This window comes from Charadrius vociferus, unplaced genomic scaffold (genome assembly GCF_000708025.1).
Source record: "Charadrius vociferus isolate BGI_N301 unplaced genomic scaffold, ASM70802v2 scaffold436, whole genome shotgun sequence".
Classification (NCBI taxonomy): domain Eukaryota; kingdom Metazoa; phylum Chordata; class Aves; order Charadriiformes; family Charadriidae; genus Charadrius; species Charadrius vociferus.
The window spans coordinates 1068176-1090190 of record NW_009649187.1 but is presented as its reverse complement, the minus strand read 5'-3'; the positions used below and the strand labels follow the sequence as shown (position 1 = coordinate 1090190).

Below are 22015 nucleotides of genomic sequence, written 5' to 3'. Positions count from 1 at the left end.
AAACTGTTAGAGTGAATGAGCAAAATTTTGGCACCTATCATTATTATGTTATAACCATTTGAATATATATCTATAGCTGAATGGTTTTGAAATTAATGTGGTATTTTAATTAAGTCATAGAAGATGGTGGCTATAACAAATGATAAGCGATTCACTTCGTTTCCCTTAGCTTCCAAACATAATGATAATGCTGCCTATGTTTGGGTTTGAGCGTTAGGGGAAGCTAATTGAAATGTCAAAAACCAATTTCCCAAAACAGTCTTTACAGATGACACGGGTTATTTAAGCTCTCCTGTGTAAAAAAAAAATAAAATAAAAAATTGGAATTTACTCCCTCAGAAACAGATTTACAAGTTTCTACTTCCAAAGTGGGAATAATGGTGGCTCAGATTCAGCATGAAGTTATGTTCCAGAAGATGGGGGATATCTGCACCATCCTTTAGAAGTTTACAAGGTTCCTCTTCCAGTGACACACACTATGCCTAAGAACACTGGCATGATACGGTGGCCACTACAATCAGTGCTTGCTTCAACTGACATTGGGTGCAGTCTTTTAACAGGAGAATAGTAACATCATGCCTATCCTGACAGATCCCAAAATCATTTTACAAAGTAGGGGCAGTAGGTATGCTTGAAGCACCTGTGAAAAAACATAACTAGGGATGAAAACAATTTCTAGGCTTGCCTAGGCAAACCCTTCTGAATGCCATAAAGTCTATTGGCCAGAGAGACCAAACAGGGCCTTAGATTTTCCTGTGGTTTTAAGCATCCTTATCAACTCAGTATGTAATCAGAAAAAATGAGAATCTGATCCTTCCCCTTATTACTTTAGTATAAATCAAGTGACTATAGCAGAATTAGACTGATGTATGACTGGACTTGTGCATTGGGGAAATCGGTCCTCTGAGAAGCAACATTCATTATTATTACTCGAATGGCTGGGGAGGAGAAGTATTTTACCATGTATTTAATCTGTTTTGTTTAATATTTGTCATAAATGCTGAAAGAGCATATTTTCTTTTCTGCTAATTGCTATTTTTCACTTTGTAAAACTTCTGTGCTAATTAGACAAAAAAGGTATTTTTTAAAAATTAGCTTCTGCCAATGAAAATACAATTCCTTATCACATGAAAAACATCTTCACATAGTAGCTTTAGTGCTCTGGACATTGTCAGAATAAAATTATAGTCAAAACTATATATATGTTAACAACTGTAGATGATCACATCTGGAAAGATGTGAAAAAATCTCATGTACTTTTATGTCATATTTCTGTTTATTTTATTCTTACATTTTTAATAAAGAAAATGCACTAGTCAAGTTCAAAGTTTTAGTCATTGTGCCTTATTCTTTGAATTACCATGTTTAAGTTATGAACTGACTAAGAGTCACAAAAGGATTTCAAGTATAACTACGGAAGTCAAACATACATTTATATAGGTTTAATATTTTAGAGAGAAGGGAAATCATCCAGTTATCTCAGTAATTTTACAAAATCTAAGTTTGTGGCACCTAAAAACTGACAGTCGTCTTAAAGTTTTAGAAATGTAGAAATATGGAACATTTTTCAGGCATTGCATAAAAATGGCAGCTTGTTTCTAACTTCTTTGCCGAGAGACTGCTGGACCAAGCATTTGCTCCTTCTTAACTGCCTGAAGAGCACTTGTGTAGTTCCAGCGTGCCCTCCTTTTGGTAGCTAGACCCTTTACTAGGGAACCAAAGGTAATTTTAGAAGTATTCTGAATATAGGGATTTAAACATTCGCTTCCCTGCGCTATGTTCATACTTTTAATGTTTTCAAGATCCTACAAGAACGGCTGACTTTGCTAGGTGGTCTACATCTCACCTATAGTACCGTGGCACATAAAGCACTACTAATGCAAAGCCTAGCATGATTTATTGTTACTTAACTTTATAAAGTAACTGTGTGGGTGGGCGTACAGTTTATAGAACATTGCCCTCTACCATAAAAAGTAGTTTCTAACAGGGAAAGAAAAAAATAGCAGTCAAATGGCCATAAACACTTGTTTAAAAAGTACATGTTTACCAACTATATATTTCAAAATTTATTTATTTTTTCATGTTTTTAATGCTCTGGAGCATTAGAACTCTTTCTTTTTTCCCTTCAATCTCTTTTTGATGGAAAAGGAATGTTAAACTTTAATTTTATTTTTCCAGTTCCTTCTAGCTTTTTTTTTTCTTTTATCACCCCGAAGAGTTACAGGCTTCCTCTTGTTTGCCCATTTACCAGATGATTGCAATGGTGACTGACACCTAACAGAAAAAAGAAAGGCAGAGTCTAGCAACTATGCACCTTCTCCTCACTCCTCTCTAGCCCCACACAATTACTTCCGATACCCAAAATAAAACCAGCCATCAATAGCAGCCAGTCAGTTTAGTCTTCTTTCCTGTCTTCAAATAAACACTGCATCCCCCAGCAACTCTGAGGCAGCAAGTGCCACAGCTCCCGTTTCCAGGAGGAAGCAGGAAGTTTCCTTTCCTCCTTTATCCTCCTAACTGCTCATTTTTCACTTGAAAAGCGAGCTGGTGGCTCTGATTGTCTGTGCTTCCCCTGGCCTCCTTACCGCTCTCTGCATTCCCCCTTTACATGCATTTTAACCTCACGTTTTCCTCATCTTGTTTCCCCACATCGTATTAATCCTACTTGTGTTTTTCGTTAAATCAAGAGTTGTCCCACTGGCCACTAATCCATAATCTGAAAAAGCTCATCAGGTTAATTAGAACACGGCCTTGTACTACAGCCCCAGTCACCACAACTCTCTCTCCCTCGTGCTCAGCTGGACTAATTCAGTCAGGATATGACCTTGCTATTTATTCTGTAGAAATGGCTTCCTACTCTTCTTATAAAAGATGCCTTATAACGAGACAAATTCAAACCACAATGCCATTTCTTCACTCTGGGTTAGGCCTGTGAATCCAGTGACCACACATAAACTTATGACTTGCTTTATTTTTCTTACCCTCCCTTTTCTCTTTCTACCACACATTGTACAATATACCAAAACAAATAGGCATTGCTTTCTATTTTGGGCAATGCCCATGTGGTGGGGAATCCAGACAGCAGGTCAGGACAAGAATTTATTTACTGAGAGTGCCTATGAGCCCTGTGGCAAAGCTCAAGACATAGGTTGGATCATCTTTTTCTCAAATGCAGCTCTTCATAAAATAACCCTTTGTCCAAGCTTGAATATAGAATTATCCTCATGGAAGCATAAAGCATAAATTCAATATTATTTTCTGAAACCTGTTATTTTAACAGATGCTTGACAAAAAGCTTGGCAAAATGCTTCTTTCCAAGTCCCGGTTAGTGGCCGGTACTGGAGCTTTGGACTAACACTTTAGTGTTAGAGCCATCTAGTGGGAGAAGAGACATGGACAGAGAAGCCAGGACAGGTTCTGCTATTTGGATTTTCCATCCTATTCAGGTTTGTGGTGTGACCTCCAGACACCAGGTCCAGTGAAACAATGATCTCCCATGCCACTATTGCAAACAAAAGAAAACATGATTCTGAGGGGTACTTTAGAAAAAGAGAAAGTATGCAAGCAGTCCATGACATTCATACAGCTGTTAAGGCCCCCAGTTATCACGAAAGCAGCCTGTGCCTGTACCAGGGGAAACCTAATAGCTAAGGTAGAGGAGACAGTTTCAAAGAGGATAAAGCCAGGAAGCACTGATTCTGGCACGATTTTATGGATGCAAGCCTCCTCAGGTACTGGCTGTTCCAGCTTATTTGCTCATACTGATCCTGTGAACTCCCTAGGGAAAATTAAGTAGTATGGTGAATGGCTTGCACAAGCCTCTCCCATTTGGCTTGGGCCATTCCAATACAACTGTGGGATCAACTGTTCTGGTTGAATATTAGTTCCTAAGTGACTTCTTGAACTGTCTTGGAAGAGCACGCTAATATCTAGTCAGGGTTAACAGGAACATGGTGCAAGAAAATGGATCCTAGGACCTGGAGAATTCTTAAGTTCATTAAGTTTCTGGTGCCAGAATTTGACAATACGCCAAACACTTTCTAAAGGAGAGAGTCCTGCAGCTTCCGGTGTTTCAAGTCCCTTACAATAATAGAAAGATTTAGTATAAGCTAGGTACCAAGATACCATAAAATAATAATAAAAGAAAATCCATTATTTGTGTCTCATTCATTTAAAAGGGAATTAACGCTTTCCCTCCTCCTATCAGGCTGTTAAGAAAAAGCAATTAGCTTTGCCCACAAAAGCAAAAGAGAGAAGATAAATATGAGGCAAGATAGATGTTTCAGACAAACAGAACTGATTAATGGTCTATATCATGATAAAGTTCAGAGAATCAGTGCAAGGGCACACTTCAAATTATGTCTTTCTGTCTCTATCGGCAGGACTGCAATGTGCTGTCTGAATGGTGTCCAAAGTGTATCTAGTTGGCATACTTGCTCAAAGACAAACAGACATATGGACCAGACACTTGAAGAAAGATCAACTTAAGCCTGCAAACTAGATATAGAAAAATGAACAAACTCTTAAATCATGCTTTGGCAATTAGCTAAGAATAGTGCTTCAATGTAAGTTAAGGTTGCCTTCCAGTCTCTCCCCACTCCTGTCATAATCCTATTCATCTGCTTTTTTAGCACATCAAGTTTTCAGGTAAGCAGCATGAAACAAACAGCTGGTCAAATACTACTGTCAATTACTGGAAATTCACTGTCATTATACAACATAGGAGCTGCATTTGTAACCAGGTTTGCATGTTTTAATGTTAAGTATCTACATACTAAAAGAAATGCTGCTAGTTTACAATACGTAAGCTGTGGCTGACAACATCACATCCAAGCCAACACATCACAGCTGCAGGTTAAGAGGAAGATAACAACAGTGTGGTTCAAAACAAACGAAAAAAAAAAAACAAAACAACCCAAACCCCAGAAGTGGTTCATATACTGAAGAGGCAGTGAAATAAAGCTATTGTCTACTAGGAAATAAGGGAGGGACTTATGATATAGATGCTAATGTTTTAGCTAAATTAAACCTGGTAATAAAAGAAAGTCACATAAGCATGTTTTACTCTGAGGGAGGGGCTTATACTTTTTTTTTTCCATGTAATCAATGATTTATTTGAAGATTCCCAGTCAAAAGAGAGTTATCTACTTCATAGAAACAGGAATCAGACCAAAAAGCAGGTACAAAACCAGAACTTATTTACAGTTAATTAAAAAATAAAATGGTAGTTGGTAATGCTGACAAAGCATTTTTCCACATCCCTTTCTGCTTTGTTTAAAGTCTTCTGAGAAACAGAAAAGGATCTCTTATTTGACAACATAAAAATCTATTTAACATACAGCACCATAATCTGCAGGGGGTTTTGTTTGTGGTTTTTTGTGGTTTTTTTTTTGGTTTTTTTTTTTTTTTAAAAAAAAGTCTGTTAATACTTTGCAAGCTACAGCATATAAAAATGGGACAGAGTCAGGACACCTGGCAGGCCAATCTTTTGATCCAACTTTGCATCAATATACATTATATACAAAGACTGAGAATAACCAATGAAAGTTATGGCTCAGTAGACAATTGGACATAAGTATTTCAAAATAAGGATTTGCAGTAGATGTGTCTTAGTTCAGTGATCTTAAAGGAGGCTTAGATTTGGGAAGAAACTGTTCTGTCATATCCTCTATTTTGTTCTTCTCCACTGTAGCTGCAGTTTTGTTCTCTTTATCCTTTTTGTGACTCCTTTTGTGCTGGGATTTAAAGAAAATACCCAATGTTAAGAGAATACAAAGAAATTAAAGATTCATGTACAATGCAGTATACAGTGTTCTGAGAAAAAAAAAGTTGCTAGAACTCCTGAAAAAGGTTCCTAACATTGCATTTACTAAAGAGATTTATTGTAGATATCTGGAAGTTCAACAGCTACTTTTAAGGAATCCATGGCAAGTAAATACACTCCCCCTCCACCCCTCCAAGCCAAACCCAACCCTAATATACCAGGGATTTACACTGATACATTGGTAGAGCAAGAGGGTCAAAACGAAGGAGGAAAGAAAAAAAAAAAATCAGTGAAGAATCAAGAATGTTAACATTTCTGTCTAGCCTCTAAGAAAATATTCCACATCTAATTTCAACTTTTCCATTAAAACACATGTATTTATGTCTAGCAAATTATGACTTTTATGCAGGATTATTTGCTGAGGAGTTTTCTACTGTCTGTCCAGCTTGACAGAAATTTGCATAATTTTATCTGCTGTTAACTGTTATCAGAATCTGCTGTTATTTTAGCTCAAGTTTACAAAGCATATTCTACAGCATTTAAAGAAGTTGTGAGACTACACAGTCTAGTAATATAGTAAGGGACTTTAGACTACAGCACTATTACGGAACAATAAATTTTCCTTCACTCTTAAATACACAGCTGTTTAGAGTATCTGTGGAAGTTACCTGAAAAAAGGGAATGCCGCCACTTGCATGGCAGCATATGTTTGCATCCACTAAGGATTTGTCACTAGCAAGGCTTTCATTGGATTCTTCAAACCCTTCCTCCTCTTCCAACAGGTCCTAAAAGAGAAGTTTTCAGAAAAATGTATTTAATGTCTGAATTTCCTAGGTGAATGTACTAAGCACGATCAGATCTATAAAAGTCACAGCACTTGCATTTTTGAAAAACAGAAATGAAAGTTTCTAAATTATTAATATCTTCTCTTATTTTTCAAGGTATTGGTTTTGTCAAAGGCTCAGTACACTTAACTCCCAGTACCCTGTAAAATACAAAGGCTGCAACAACACTGGGGTTCTAGTACACTCTCCACAATGACATGAAAAAGCTCCTAAAGATGTGAAATCTTCATTGGAGAGCCTCATTTGCCACTCACACACCTACCTGATCAGCATTATCCTCTGCCTCCTTTGTCACGCTGTTTAGCATAGCATCAAGCTTTGATTGATTTTGCCTTAATTGCTCTAGAAGAAGTTCTCGGGGTTCTGTTCTCACAAGTGTGACTGGATAGTAGTAGTCTCTTCTCTGTGGAGTTGTCCCTTTAATGAAGATTGTACACTAATGAAAGGCACTATTAAACACTTTCAGCATTTGCTTTAATTACAGATCCTCGATTTTACATTAACTAAATACAGAAATCATGCTTTGTTCAGTCATCATTCTTAGCATGCACCTTAAAAAAGGTGTAAGGCTGCTTGTTATATTATGTCCCCATTAACCTTCACTTATGAATTAATTCTGCAACTCAAATAGCTTGCTGTGAGACCATTCTGTCCCCAACCTACTTTAAATACCTGTTGGAATATCCACTTTAAGATCCTCTTGCAGGAAACCATTAACCTGCAGCAGTCCATGTTGTGCTTCCTCATTAAGTGCCAGCTTCTGCTCCAGAAGTATCTCCTGATCAACCTTTATCTGATCAAGAAGGCCATTTAGTACCTTCTCCTCAGCAGCCTTTTGTCTACCAATATGGTCAGCAATTTCAGCTATTGCTTTATCACAGTTTTCTTCATTTTTCTGAAAACAAAACAAAAACAACCAAGAACATCAAGTTAACAGGAAAGGTAAGGTTATGGCCTCTTTTCTAAGATGTGGTGCATGATTAGTGACATGACCTGAAACGAAACAACTGAGACCTCAAATTGAGAAGTTTCAGTGCTAGTTTTACACTCTCATTTCGAGAACTATCTTCAGAAGAGAGTCAGTTTCTTAGAAAGTATGATCATTTTAGAAAGCTACTCATAAGAAAAAAAGATGATGCCATCTGGTTCAGATCAGACTCCTCATGCTTCTATACACAACCCTGCACAGAATTAGGATATTCAAATGAAAGTGAAAATCCTACAAGCACTAGAGACTTTATCTATTTGTAGGGATAAAGAAAGAAAATGTACTTTTAGCCATTCCCATTGGAATGAAACTTCTGTAAGGTTCAGTAGGTATAACAGATACAAGGGTGTCTTGAGACTGCAAGTGTTTTTAAAAGCTTTTTTTTTTCTGAAAGTTGGCAAAATGTTGGATTTACCTATTTCATTATCCATTAGAACAATAAAACAAGAAGGGTGGGAAGTAAAGTTTGTGATGGAAATAAAAAAAAAATCTCAGATAAGGCACCAGAACTAGCAGATACCCAAAATGAATGCTTTCTCCCATAACGGTAATTCATCTGACCAATAAATTAATTTGCATCCTCCAGAATACAGTCTGTATTTGATCATTATGCAAATCTCCCAGGGACATTACTGGTAGACAAAGCTTTAGAATTAGAGATATATACTACTAAAAAGATGTAAAAAGCCCAAATTACACATGGAAGTTAACCACATGGGATTAATCAAGACACCATTTTTTGAGGTTATTTGCACTTTTAGTTCAAAGTCTTTCTCTTAAATTAAGCTTTTAATTTCCTCTAATTGCATCTACTTAAGCTGAGTAACATGAGTCTGCTGTGATTAAAAAAAAAAAAAAATTGTTCTTACTATAAGTGAGAACTTGTTTCCCCTACAAATTCTACCGTAAATGTTTATTTCAGAACATTGTATTAGACTACAAATGACTATAGGTACCTTTTGTAAACACTGAAGTTGCTGTTTCTCATCATTGAAGGACAATAGCTGCTGATTGGAAAAGTCGACTATCTGAGCAGTTGTAAATTCACCCCATTTATCAGTATCCTGAGACACGTTGTTGAGATTGCTGAGAAGCTTTTGACAGTGGTCAGTGGATTCTTCCAGCATCACCTTGTTTTCAGCATTTATGATCCTGAGCTCTTGAGAGAAGTTATCCAGAGATGCAATAAATTTGCTGTGATTGGAAGTTGCACTGCTGACTAGGTCTGTAGTTTTCCTGTAACAACATATTTGTAACAGCTCAGAGATTTTGAAAGGTGGATTTTAACACATTCTACATTTAGAAATATTTGAGACCAGAACCAGTGAAGTAGTGTGGTTCTATCAAACCAGTTAATTATAATGTTGTGGCTCTATTTACTAAATTTATGAATTGCAGCACTTTGAACAGTAGGTTTGTTAAATCCCTTAAAAAAAAAAAACACACAACAAAACCAACCAAACAACAAACCACCACCAAACCCAATCCAACACCACCCCCACCCCACAAAACCCCACAAACTAAACCCCAACAACTTTGGCAAGACCTTAGTTACTCAGTCTGCAACTGAATGAAGCATGCTGCGATAGACACACTACTATACTTCAAGCTAAGCCTTTATGGTACGATGTTCTGAAGTCCAGCCATACTAAGGGCTATTCATCAGTATACTGCTCCCAAAACCACGGTCTCTTATCTGCAATATGCTCAAGAGACAAGTTTGAGGAAAAGCCTTGTAGAGCTACCTTTTACTCTAAGGAAAGGTGAACTATGATCTACATTCTGTGGCAGAACCCAGCTTTAACAGTCTTGTCCAGAAGACTTTATAAGCATATAAATACGAAGAGCATCTATTTTGCAGTCCTCTTCATACATAGGTTTATCTTGCATCACTATACACCAAAATTAATCTGCTCCTTACAAGTGAACATTTTCTTGCACAGCAGCGATGCTTGTCTTCAAGCTTCCATTTTTTGCGAGTACATTACTTAAGTTCTTCTGAGTCTGCTGAGCAAACAGGTCAAGCTGGCTTTGCAGCGAGGACATTAATTCAGCTGCACTCTATAAAGAAAAATGTCATGCATTTCAGTTATTCTGATCTTTAAGATTCTTAAAGGGTACTTGAATGCTTTTTTTTTTAAAAAATGCAGCAAATAAAAGAGCTTTGTCATTCTAAATCTGAAAGTACAATTTTTGCGTAGAGAAAATATAGACACTTTGCTTTCAGAGATATACGTAAAGGCAGATATACTGGACATACTCTGAGCAAGGGTAAATTTTTTTGTTACCTTCCTACATAAGCTTCTTAAAGCAGCCCAACAAAGGCTGAAAAGAATAAGGATCATCAAGTTACTGTCCTAACATTTCTTCTGAAGCAAGTACAACAGTTTACTGCTACAAAAAGTTTAAATCAAAGCAACCAATCACACTCGGTGTTAGGATTTCTTCTTACTCTAAGGATACCTTTGTATGTGCCAACCTCGACATTTCCACTTCTTCTTTCAAATTCTCACAATCATTCTGAAGCTGAGCAAAAACACTGGCCGTTTCTTCATGTAATTTTTTCAGAGTGAGAGAAAGATCTCCGAAGAAGGTATCCATTTCCTTTTTATGACCCTCCATCTTTGAAAAAAGTTTTATTTAAAGTGAGATATTTGTCTTTAGGTAAGAACTGGATACTTTTCCCTAGCACGATTCATATAGAAACAAACTGTACCCCAAGGAAATTGTCAAAGACACTAATAAAGTATTGTGCATAAAAGGTGGAAAATAACACTTGGAGCAATCTGCAATTACAGAGCAGAACTTGGTGTGCATTTTTCCAAAGACAAAATTTGGCATGTGAGGTAGACAAAATAGGAAGACACAAACATGGTACTTGGTTAAGAGAAGAACAACAAGCAAGAGCTGATAAGCCATGGACTATTTGTTTCAAGCCTGAAAGCCAATAAAAAGCCTCTAGACAAGAGGAGTTGATGTCACATGAGTCGTAATTGACAGAAGGGAGAAATTTTTCAGTCAGAGCATCAGGTAACCAGGAACAAAGATTTTATTTTTTGATAAAATGCAAAAAAAGGAATGAAAGAGTAAGGCTGCAGTTCTACATAAAAATCATGAGACAGACTAGAACTAAAGCATAGGACTTTTTTTTTTTTTAATAAGCGCAGTGTTGTCTGCACTTATGGCTATTGTTAACAAGATACAGCATCGCATTCCCCCGGAACCAAAGTGACTATGGAGAAAGTTTGGTATGACAGCAGGAGAAATTGGGATTGATAAGACTCCTCTAAGTTGGTTATTTTAGATTTCTAAAATACAGGAGAGACTGTATTAAGGATCTTATCAAATATTTGTTACCTATAGCTTTAAGCATCCATGGTTTACCATTCTTCTTTGGCATTTAGGTGAGCAGTTGTACCAATATAGGTAACAAGCATACACACCACATACAGAAGTGGAAAAGAAGTCTGAAAGAAACAGCTTAAAGGTAGAACTCATGGGACAGAATAAAGGAGAAAAGGACAGACCAGAAGTGGAAACTCTCTGACACTGCAGAAAAATCACCTAAGGGTTACCTGTAAATTAAATAAAATAGAAGAGCACAAGGTAAGAGACAAGTTATGTGCATTACCTTGTCAGTCACAGCAGAATATTTCTTCATGTTAATCTGAAACTGACTGTTTAGCCCCAAGACAAATTCTACCATTGGTGTCAAGCTATTTAATGCTCTTCCTAATCCAGATGTATGTTCCTCCTATGAACAGTGGTAAAAAAAAGAAAAAGTAAAACAGGATATGATTGTTCCTTCATCTACATTTGTAAAAAGCTATCCATATACATACCCATGTACTCTGCTATTGCAGTATTTCCTATATAGTACATGACAGCTTGTAGAGGTGACATGGGAGGGGAAGTAGGGAGGGACATAATCATGGTCAAGTGCTGAAGCACAGACAGGTAGAGAACATCAGAAAAAAAACCCCTACACAATATTTACAGAACCCCTTTTGATCAAGAATAGTTTCATATTTTAAGTAACATAAGAGTATATGAATTTACTAACAATTAGTCTCAGCAGCTCAGCTTTACAATCAAGTGATAGATTCTCATGTTGTGTTATTTTTTCAGACAGGTGAGAAACTTCAGTAGACACCAATTCTTTAACAGAGGCGAAAGATGCTGATACAACTGATGCAAGAATATTAGCTGCAGAAGAACTGGTAGACAGAAGTTCACCTACAAAAGAAATCAAGAAGTGTTACAAATTTTTTTTTTTTTAAAAAAAGTTCCACTGTAAGATAGGAACTCTTTTTATTGCTTATTGCCTTATTGCCTCTTACAGCACAAGAAAGCTGTTGATCACCCCAGATACCTTATTACTGGTGCAACTGTAATCATTACATATTGCTTAAAATAAAGCCTCTTCCACTTACTACAACAGATCTGTTTTAGGAAACAGTCTTTGGAACCACGGTTGCACAAATTCAGGATAACATACTGATGTAAATATTACACTTACCTATAAAATTTGTGTAAGATGTCAACATCTGTTGCTGCTTCAAACTGTTTTCGCTAACTGAATCTGGTGTTTTATTGAACAAAACATTCATTTGTCCTGCAAATGTATTTTGGATGATAGCATTGTGTTGATCAACAGCCTTCTTACGATCCAGTTTCGCATGCAGACCAGATACATCTTTTGTAGTTTCTTCAACTGTACTAAGTAACTATAATTTTTTTAAAGTTATTTTAGTCAGTCTTTAAACAATAAGTCAAGCATACATTCTATAAGGAAAAGCAACTGCAGTTCTGAGTTAACAGAGAAGTTATGTCCCTAGAAAGACAGGTATCATCAAATTATACCTGTTCTTAATCCTGGTATGTCATTTATAGTCTTAGAACACAGGAAAAAGTTACCTACTAGAGATGATTCCTTCTGACTTTGAAATTAAAGCATTAATAAAGGACATCCTCAGTATTTAAGGAATTAAGATATCATTTATCACAGAATACTAACAAAAAAATTCCTGACCACTTCAACTTTTTCTGAAAGATTTGACAGTAAATATATTCTTTAATAGTCCTCAAGCAAGAGGGTTCCAGTACTAGTTAGCAGGACACTCTCCCTCCCCACATCAAGTCAGTTTTGGTAATTATAACCAATCTACAAACATATCAAAACTGTACTTTAAAATATAGAGGTGACAGGGCAACAGTTTTCATTATTCACTCAGCGAGTGTAAATTACTGCACATATATCTGCAAAGTTTTTCCTGTTTTTCTACCCCAGTTATAGATATAACTTGCTCTTTTGTAGGGTCAGCCATAAGTTTCTAGTAAAGAAAACTACTCATTCAGCAAAACAAATCATGACAATAGATACTGCAAAGCACTGGAACTCTTGTCACAAGCTGGCCTGAAGGAAAGGTAGCTCCAGACCAACCAGCATGTTTAGCATTCAACTGCCAGTATTACCACAGAGAAAGTCCCGCAATCTTTAGTAGCTTTTCATCATAATATAATTTATGGAGAGCTAATCCTAGTTTTCCATCTTAAATTCAGGTTTTGTCACACTCCATGCTTTAGCAACAATTTCCTTGAACAGCCCATGAAACTCCTAAACGCGGGAAGCTACTGTTACAGTTAGATGCAAGAACTGTGACAACCTTGCTAGCTGTGCTGTGAAGTTTTTGTTCAGTGTTTTCCAAAACTGAAACCACATATTCTTCTTCAGCCAGATGAACCTTGGTTTCTTGCAGATCTTTTTGTGTTTCTTCCAGTTCTTTCTCCTTGATTTGCAGATCTGTTTTACACTGTTCCAGTTCATTTTTACTAACTGTGAATAGTTCAGTGATCTGAAGCGGAAGACAAACATCAATAGGGCAACACTGCTTTTTATAAGTTCAACAGTCCCGCTTTACTTCTCTCAAATTATGTCACAATACCAGAAGGCAAGTTGTCATCTACCATTGTAGTTTCACTTGCAAGGCTCAGAGGTCTTAAACCTAGACTATAGATTTGTGTAATCTCTGTATTCACTGAAAATATCACAAACCAACACCATTTTCACTGTAATAATACCTTGCTCCCCTACTCAAACCACAAAGCCAAACAACCGTTACAGCACAAGAAACAAAACCACACTAAGAAAACCTAAGCAGATAGGATGAAGAAGTCAGTAAAGCTGATTAAACAGAGTAGTTACACATTCCAGCAAAGTAATATCTGCATTTCTTTTAAAAAGGAAGCTCGCATTTTCTGTGTACTTTGTTAATGGGAGCTCATCACCGTCTCCTCTCTCCCTTCATTCTTTGCTCCTAAGCAGATACCTGTCAACTAAGATGATGCTATTTTACAAGCATGTTTTTTCTGAAAACCCAGAAAAGCAAATTAAAGGTAAAGTGCTAGACATTAGAACAGCTTTAAAAAATAAACATTGCATCTTGCAACTTCATATATGATATTTCAACTTCCTAACTTCAAGTATTAGGAAGCTTCCACTCTTGACTAATTAGGGAACTTTAAGAACAAAAACTCTTCAGACTGTTCTTTGCCCAAACTTTTTTCCTCCTTCCCCAAAGATTTTTCATTTTTTGGCAGATTTAAGCCACAGTTTAGAAACGTCACTTACTCTTTTCACTTCTTCCTCCATGACACCGATTTTGTCAATATACTCCGCAATTTGTTCTTCCTGAACTGTCAACTTCCCATTAAGGGCTCTCAAGCAAGGATTAAAACAAACAAATTAGTCAAGTAAGACCTGATTTCAGGATTATCTATTGTTTTTTATATCACAGAATTAGTAATTTCCAAAAATAAGCATTGGTAACTTTTGTACGAAAAGCAGGTAACTTTCACTTAACACAGAAAGGATAAGACTATTTTCCATTGTAAACTTTCTGTGTAAACTAGCCGTCTTACAAAGGGAAGCAAACTATACCTAAGTTTGCTCTCCTATATGAGCTTCCATTGAAAGAAAGGCTGCGTGGTATAAATCTGCATCCCAGCCATGCTTATGGTAAATCCCACATAAACACAAAAGCCTCAGTGCAAACCTACTCTTTAGGCTTCTATCTGTGTAATAATTAATTTCTAAAGAAGAAGCCATTTTATAGAAATTCTGAAGACATACTCATAATTTTCAAGGGAAATATAGACTCCATTTTTTTCTCGTGCAGCAGCAAGGTCTCGCTTCAGACGTTCAATCTCTTCAGTATATTCCTGCATAAAGAAATACACATAAACCTGAAAATTTCTACTTTACTTTCAAGATTTAGCTTCAGATACTTCATAAAGATAGTGTTCTATGGAAGTTTTGCATAAGCACGGGAGCAAAGCACTTCACTTATTTTTCCAAATAAGTTCAGTATAGCACCATTTAAATTCATACCATTGGATAAACGTAGAGCATTGGAACCTCCCATTTGAATCCTACTTGACTGCACATAGCAGCTTACAATGGGAATTGCAGCTTCTTTAGTAGCAGTCAGCTACTTTATTTTATCTCTTCGCTCATACTTAGTGACAAGTTTACTTTAATTCAGACACTTCCTAGGGAATGAAGCTGCTAATGCAGCAAGTCCACAAAAAACCCCACCAAAATCCAGTGTCATTTAGTGGTTCTCCACTAACTTGTAAACAGGTAATCCATACACAGAATCATAGGTAGTAGCAATAGTCTGCTCTATGCAGCTTTAGTCTTTCAGCAACAGCTTCAGTATCTGCAAAGTGACTATCACTGTACCACTAGAGCAGTTTAGTTTGAAAGCATCAGTTCAGTGACTAAAATCACCTCAGAAAAGCACCGCTTTAGTTATAGCTTCTCCACAACTTTGTAACTCCTGCATTGCAAAAACTATTTTAACACAATGAAACCTAACCTGTAACTTAATTTGTTAAGACATACATCTAGCTTACCTTAATAAGAGCTTTTTTTGTTAGCTTCTGATTAACTTCAGGCTTGTTCATTATGTTCTTTGCTCTGTGGGCGTACTCCAGTGTACTCAATGTTTCCTGTGAAAAAATGGATGTAACACTAGGTCAAGCTGAGGAGTTAACTCATTTTTGTATCATTAGCAAAATATAATAGCTATTTTAGGAATAGATTTTCAGACTTAAATTTACCTCAAGATTTACAGATGCAGGAGAAACTGTGGCAATTATAGATGTTTTGGTTCGTCCTCCAAGAGAGTCTTGAAGGATTCTTGTGAGTTTAGATTCCCTGTATGGAATATGTGGGGCTCTTTCTACTAGAGCAGTAATAACCCTTCCTAGTGTCAGGAGAGACTGGTTGATATTTCCAGCTTCACGAGCTCTTTTGTCAACTGCCCCTGAACGACCAATGTTTTCACTTCCTGCAAGATCAACCTGAAAGACAAGAAAGACATGGTTCTGTCTCAAATCACCCTGAAGAACGCTTGCCCCATAGCGTTGCAGAACACAACACACATGAACCAGCTTATGAGTTGTTAAGGAGACACTGGGGTGACAAATGGGACTCACGTTTCTCAGAGTGACAAATACAGTTCAAGTCATTTTATGAAAAACAATTATCCCCCCCTCCTTGTAGGGGGAAAAAAAACACCTTAGATTCTCAAGAGAATGAGGTCAGATTACTCTAGTTCATTAAAGAATGTCATCGATGACAATTAGTTCAAATACTTACCAAGTTTAGCTTCCCAATTTTAACAAGTTCTTCCCCCTCTACCGTCGTTTCTTTCATATGGATGGTAATCGAAAACACAGAGTGGGAACGGCTGTAAAAGAATTCAGTTTCAGATAGACATCCCATTAAAGCCAAATGATCTGCTTGCTACATGTCACTGCTCCAAGTTAGGAATCTCTGCTCTTTTTAGGGAATACATTTGGAACTTACACATTTTCAATACACAAAGCTATTCTACCAACTATATTTTGTGTGCATACATATGAACCCTGTGCTTAAAACCAGTGATGAAGCAACTGGATGATGCTTGCCTCATTCAATCCTGGTAAATTTTATCTTATCTCAAGCAAAACCAAGAAAAACACTTTGGTTTTGTTTACATTTGTGCATTCTCAACTCACAAATACATCAAGAAAACTGGCTTTAAGTTTTTTTTTCAGTCAATACACTAAGAACATTTTTACAGAACATGAGATTAAGAAATTAGTTATTCAGGCTAAGAAAATCAGCAAGTAGATGAATCCAGTATTAAAAATTTAGAAGTTCAATTCAGTTTTCATTCAAAATAGTAGTACATTTTAAGATGATTTTAGCTTGAGCTTATTCCTTTAATAAATTTTTACAATTGGAAGCTGACATATATAGAAAACCATAGGCAAATTACACCAGTTAGACCATATATAAAACAACAGCTCAGGCAGGATGAATTCTCTAAATTCCCTGTAGTGTCAGATAAAATTAGTTCTGTGTTCTAATCTGTGGTAGCCAAATACCCATTTCCTTGCACCAGTAGACAGATGTGCTCGTTATATCTTTCAAATATGATACAGGGAGGGTGTTCCTTGCTTATTGCAACACTGGATCACTACTTGTTCACACTGACATATGATACTACATTTGCAGTTCAAGAGCGAGAAATCAGTAATGAACAATGACATTTTTGACTAAGGTGTCTCCACTACATTCTGACTACAAGTTGCAGTCATATGAAGTAGCCTGCATGGCCAAACAAAAAAGTGCCCTCAATCTTATCCCCAGCTTCCACAATCCAGTTTGCAAGTTTTCAGAAGCTGAGGTTTCAAAAGAGGGACTTGTGTTGACCTGTAAAAAGCAGATCTCAGCAGTATTTTGAAATTCCAACTTCAGTAACAAATCCTAATATATCATTTTCTACTGCTGGTGAAGAGAGGAAAGGATACTTGAGACTGTTACACCAATTTATTTAGTAAACAGGATTGGCAAAACACCCACAATCATCCGTAACAGCTAGAACAAAGACAACTGACCTGTCTAATACAAGTACAGTCATACACCTATTAGAATCACCCCACAGGATGTGAAGTTCTAACTATGGCTTTCTAATCCCCATTTGGCCATCTGAAGCGTGATACATAATCTCAAGATCACAACAGGTTTGCACTAGCTTCAACATCTTTTACTTCTTTGGTAAGATTCTGTTTAATAAAACAAGAACAAAACAAAGTTTCTGAAACGGGAAAGATTTGTACCTGGAATATGCATTCATATAAGTAGCTGCAGTTGTTCTTTTTGCTGCACCCCTTTCCAGGATTTGGTAGACTTCATTTTTGTTGTGTACAGTTACTTCTTCCAATCCTTTAATAATTACACCCCTCTGTCAGAAAATAATGCATGCTTATTATACATCTCTCAACAGTCCTGAAAAGCCTTAAGATAACAAATTTTGGAAGACAGCACTAACCTTGTTTCGAGGGTCATCAAACATCTGCAGTCTTTCTCCAACATCAGGAGTAGTATTCAGAAGATCAAAAAGCTCCTCATTATAGATTTCCAAAAGAGAGACTTTCACTGAAAATTCGGTACCATTCTCTGTGAGTTTTTCAAATATTTGATGCAACGTACGGGGTATTATACCTGCTAGTGGATCCTATAAATTAAAGTGAAGTATTTAATACATAAATGTACTGAAAAGATTTGGGGGTGGAAGGGTGGAATTTCAGCTAAATAGTCTGAGTTGATATAAGCAAGAGTACCTCGGACAAAGATCATCTTCCACATAAAGATCGCCAAGACATGTATGCTTGCATTAAAGATGTAAAGTTTTGATTTTTACATAACTGAATGAGGCCATTTGTTAGTTTAAAACATTTAAAGAAAGTCATCTTCAGGATTTGAAAGGCATCAACTTCAGGTTTCCTTTAGCCTTCTGCAATTTCTAACTTTGAACTACAGTAGACAAGAGAAATCTCAGGAGTGAAAATATACCTCTTCCCAAGTATATTCCTCATTGGGTGACCGCTCCCCTTCCATTGTGAAGGTCTTACCAGTACCAGTTTGGCCATAACTGTGAGAACAAAAAATTAAATTGTAAACAAGAAACTAAAATTCAAATAAAGTTTCCTGTAAAATAATTATTGGCTTACTTACGCAAACACTGTACAGTTGTAGCCCATAATAACTTCATCCAAAATGGGACACACCACACTCCGGTATACATCAATTTGCTTTGCCTGAGCTCCAAAAACCTGTTGAGGCAAAGACAATACATCCCATTTATCCATACAGTAATGTACAGCATCACACAGTACAGTAATCAGACCACATTAGAGACATGTACTAGGTAGTTTCTAGCAGTACCCCACTTAACCAGCAATTACCATATCAAATGTGTAAGTCTTTCTTGATGTCTTATCTGTCACTCCTCCAGTGCGGACACTAACTTCCTTTCTTGCTTGATCACAGTCTACAACAGCATAGGAGCTTGCTTTACGTTCTGAAGCATTAAAAGGCCTAAAAAGACAGGAGTTAAGAATATCAGGTTGATATCATTGCTAACAAGAACATAAACTGACAAAGCAGCACTATCACTCAGTTTAAGGATCCAGAATAGTATAACTAGGCAAAAGGAACACAACTCTTAATTTGTTTAATTTTTTAAGGAAAAACTTGCAATTTGGCAGTTTCCAGACCTTGTTTCTCCTTCCGCCCACTGTGGGAGAAATCAAGTATCTACAGCTTTTAGTTTGTTTACATACATTTTTTTTAAAAAAAGTTGATAAACACTTTTAAGATAATTTAGATATGCACACAGCTAACTTGCATTGTTCAATTGCAGGGGGTTGGAAGATTAAACATACCCAATAGTTGCATAAATAAGAGCCTTCAAAAAAAGGAAAAACTTACACATGAAAGGCAATAGTGAATCAAACAAATTAACTTTAAAAATTTCCTTTTTTATTTACACAAGCAACAAAGCCTACATCTCGCACTGACGGCAGAACACTCCAAAGCACCAGAAATACTAGTAGACCCTACTAGTAGCAGAACAGTAGACAGCAACACCAGAACCTTTATAATGTTAACGCATTTGAATAGAATTTGTGAACAGAATTTAGTAAGACAGACATCAGATTAGATTGGGGGGGGAAAAAGTCCACATACCTCTTACTTTGAGTTTTAAGTAAAGTTTAATAGAGGTGTAATAAAAGTTTGACAGCGAGTGTTTTGTTTCATCACAAAGTTAATTTAAACCTGGTGCACACAATTTTCCTTGAAGGAGCATTTGCAACAATTTCTCCCAAAAAGCACAGAAATTACCACGGATTGAAAACCTAAAGCATGGAATGCTATTTTATTACTCATTTAGTAGTGCTACTGCACTGAATGTGTATGCTGCCTGTATAGTTGACCTGGATGGTCAACTTGAAAATAGAACTACAATCTTAGCAATATTTAAAATATTTTGAGATTAGAGGCACTTCAGATGCTGTCTCTTTAAATTATAATAAAAAAAAAACCAACATCACAAGCGCATGGCATCTCGAGTTTCCTGACTCTTGTGGCTAACATTTCTTCCTCAATATAGCACTGAGGCTGAAGTGTTAGATTCCAATGAGACCACGAAACACTTTGGTGCAAGACTGAGTGGTGACAACGTATGATGACTAAAATCTTGTTCACAGGGGCAAGTTACAGCTTCAGTTTTGTGACTTTTGAAATAGTAGGAGGCTGAACAATGAATATGTTCTGCTCTGTAATGATATTAACAGTGAACCAGTCAAATGCAGGAGTCTTACAGTATAATAGCCCACAACTGTGAGAGTAGAAGAACAATTCAGCCAGGCTGGAGCATACATGCAGACCATTGTCACCAGACAAGCAACCTGGTATGCCATGGTGTCATTTGATCACAGGCTCATCCCCTCAGATATAAAGCATATTAATATGCATATTAAAAATGCTAATATATGCGTTTTGAGTTTCCAAAGCCACGATTCACCAAAGCATGGTGAATGCGTTGTTTGAACTCAGACACATCAGGTTTTGGAATCAAAATACAATTGCATCTATCTACCTATCTGTAAGGTAAGTAGAACCTGACTGATGCAGAAGAAAAACAAAAGGTGGAAGGAACATTTACTAGCTCAAACACACTGAAGCTCTATACTAAAAAAGAAAATCTATACAAGAGGCAGGAACAAGGGTGACCTAGAAAATGTTTAGTGTTCAGAGACTAAATCTTGACATAGGACTTAATCTATGAGTTGCAATAAAAGCAAAGCACTACACCATGGTCTATCCTGATGCTACTGTCATATTGAGCATTGTATTTAATTAAAATATACACTAATACTTAGTGATGCTATTACAGAACAATTGAGACTAATCAGATGAAAAAGAAAATTATTGTTCTTGACAGTGTTTCTAACTCAATTGCTTCGATAGTTATTCTTCTTTTGCAATAACCTTGATTTCCATCAGCATTTTCAACAATCTGATAACATTTGTTTCATCAGCTCTTCAGTTGTGTTGCAAAAATAAGAGAAAATGGCTTTTAATTTCTTTTTCATTGTGCATCTGTAAATGCACACTTCCAAGCATGACGATATAATGATTGCAAAAGGCATTAATAACAATAATATGTAATCTAGCATTTGCAGTTCTGGCTCAGAAAAAAACCACTTCCAAAGGTATTTTGAACACTATTTTTAACAGTATTATAGTTTTAACAAGCAACGCTTTAAGAACATTTAAGATCCAGTATCAGTGAGCAAGTCTTTAAAGTCACCTCAAAATTACAAAGAGAACCTAACTTTAAGGTACATGAAATTTGTCATATCATACAAAAAAATAAATTAATCTCATCGACCAAGGTAGCCGGTCGTTATTACTTAAGAAGGTGACCCCCATAGCTTTTTGTCCGAATTCGAAGAGCCTGTATCACTGAAGTTTGACAAAAGCAGCTGTAGCAAAAGTTTTATTAGCTATTTAAATCGTAGCGGCTTAAATAGCAGTCATACTAACTCTCATCTAGCTCTTCTTAACTTTCCTACACAGCTTCATACTGGGTGTGCGCTGAATGAAGTTAGGGAATTGCAACGTTTTGCCTTTTTAAGATGCAAGAGATTATTCACAGCAGCGTCAATCTTGCGGCAGCGCCGATCCCCTCCGCTGGCGACAGGGGTCCGCCACACCGCGTACAATTCACGCCTCGGACAGGCGTTCCAAAGCGCGGTACCGAGGGCCGTCTGGATGTCACGGCTGGCTCTTTAACAACGACACGCTCGGAGAGCCGCGGGCTGCTCGCCGCCCCGTCAGCCCCCTGTCACGGGCCGGCGGCAAACCTTTCCGACCCAAGCCCCAGAGGGACCTCACCGGCTCCCCGCGGGCCCACCTCCAACGTTCGCCCAGGGAAGCCCGCCGCGCCTTACCTGCACCGCACCACCACCTGGATGTTCTTGCCCTTCTCCTCCTTCTTAGCGCTACCGCCGCCC

General features: G+C 37.0%; 1 protein-coding gene across 1 annotated transcript; it reads right to left on the bottom strand.

Moving 5' to 3' along the window:
• Positions 1-5609: 5609 nt before the first annotated feature.
• On the bottom strand, positions 5610-22014 carry KIF11 (kinesin family member 11; the record flags this gene model as incomplete). The annotated part of the gene is made up of 22 exons (XM_009888789.1): positions 5610-5735; positions 6433-6549; positions 6872-7026; positions 7282-7504; positions 8554-8833; positions 9519-9658; positions 10061-10219; positions 11229-11351; positions 11661-11833; positions 12117-12324; positions 13264-13452; positions 14229-14316; positions 14730-14818; positions 15515-15610; positions 15722-15964; positions 16263-16353; positions 17771-17895; positions 17983-18168; positions 18507-18585; positions 18669-18766; positions 18899-19031; positions 21953-22014. Coding segments are annotated over 22 exons (3183 nt in total), but the record flags the coding sequence as incomplete, so codon positions are not given.
• Between the last annotated feature and the right edge of the window lies 1 nt (position 22015).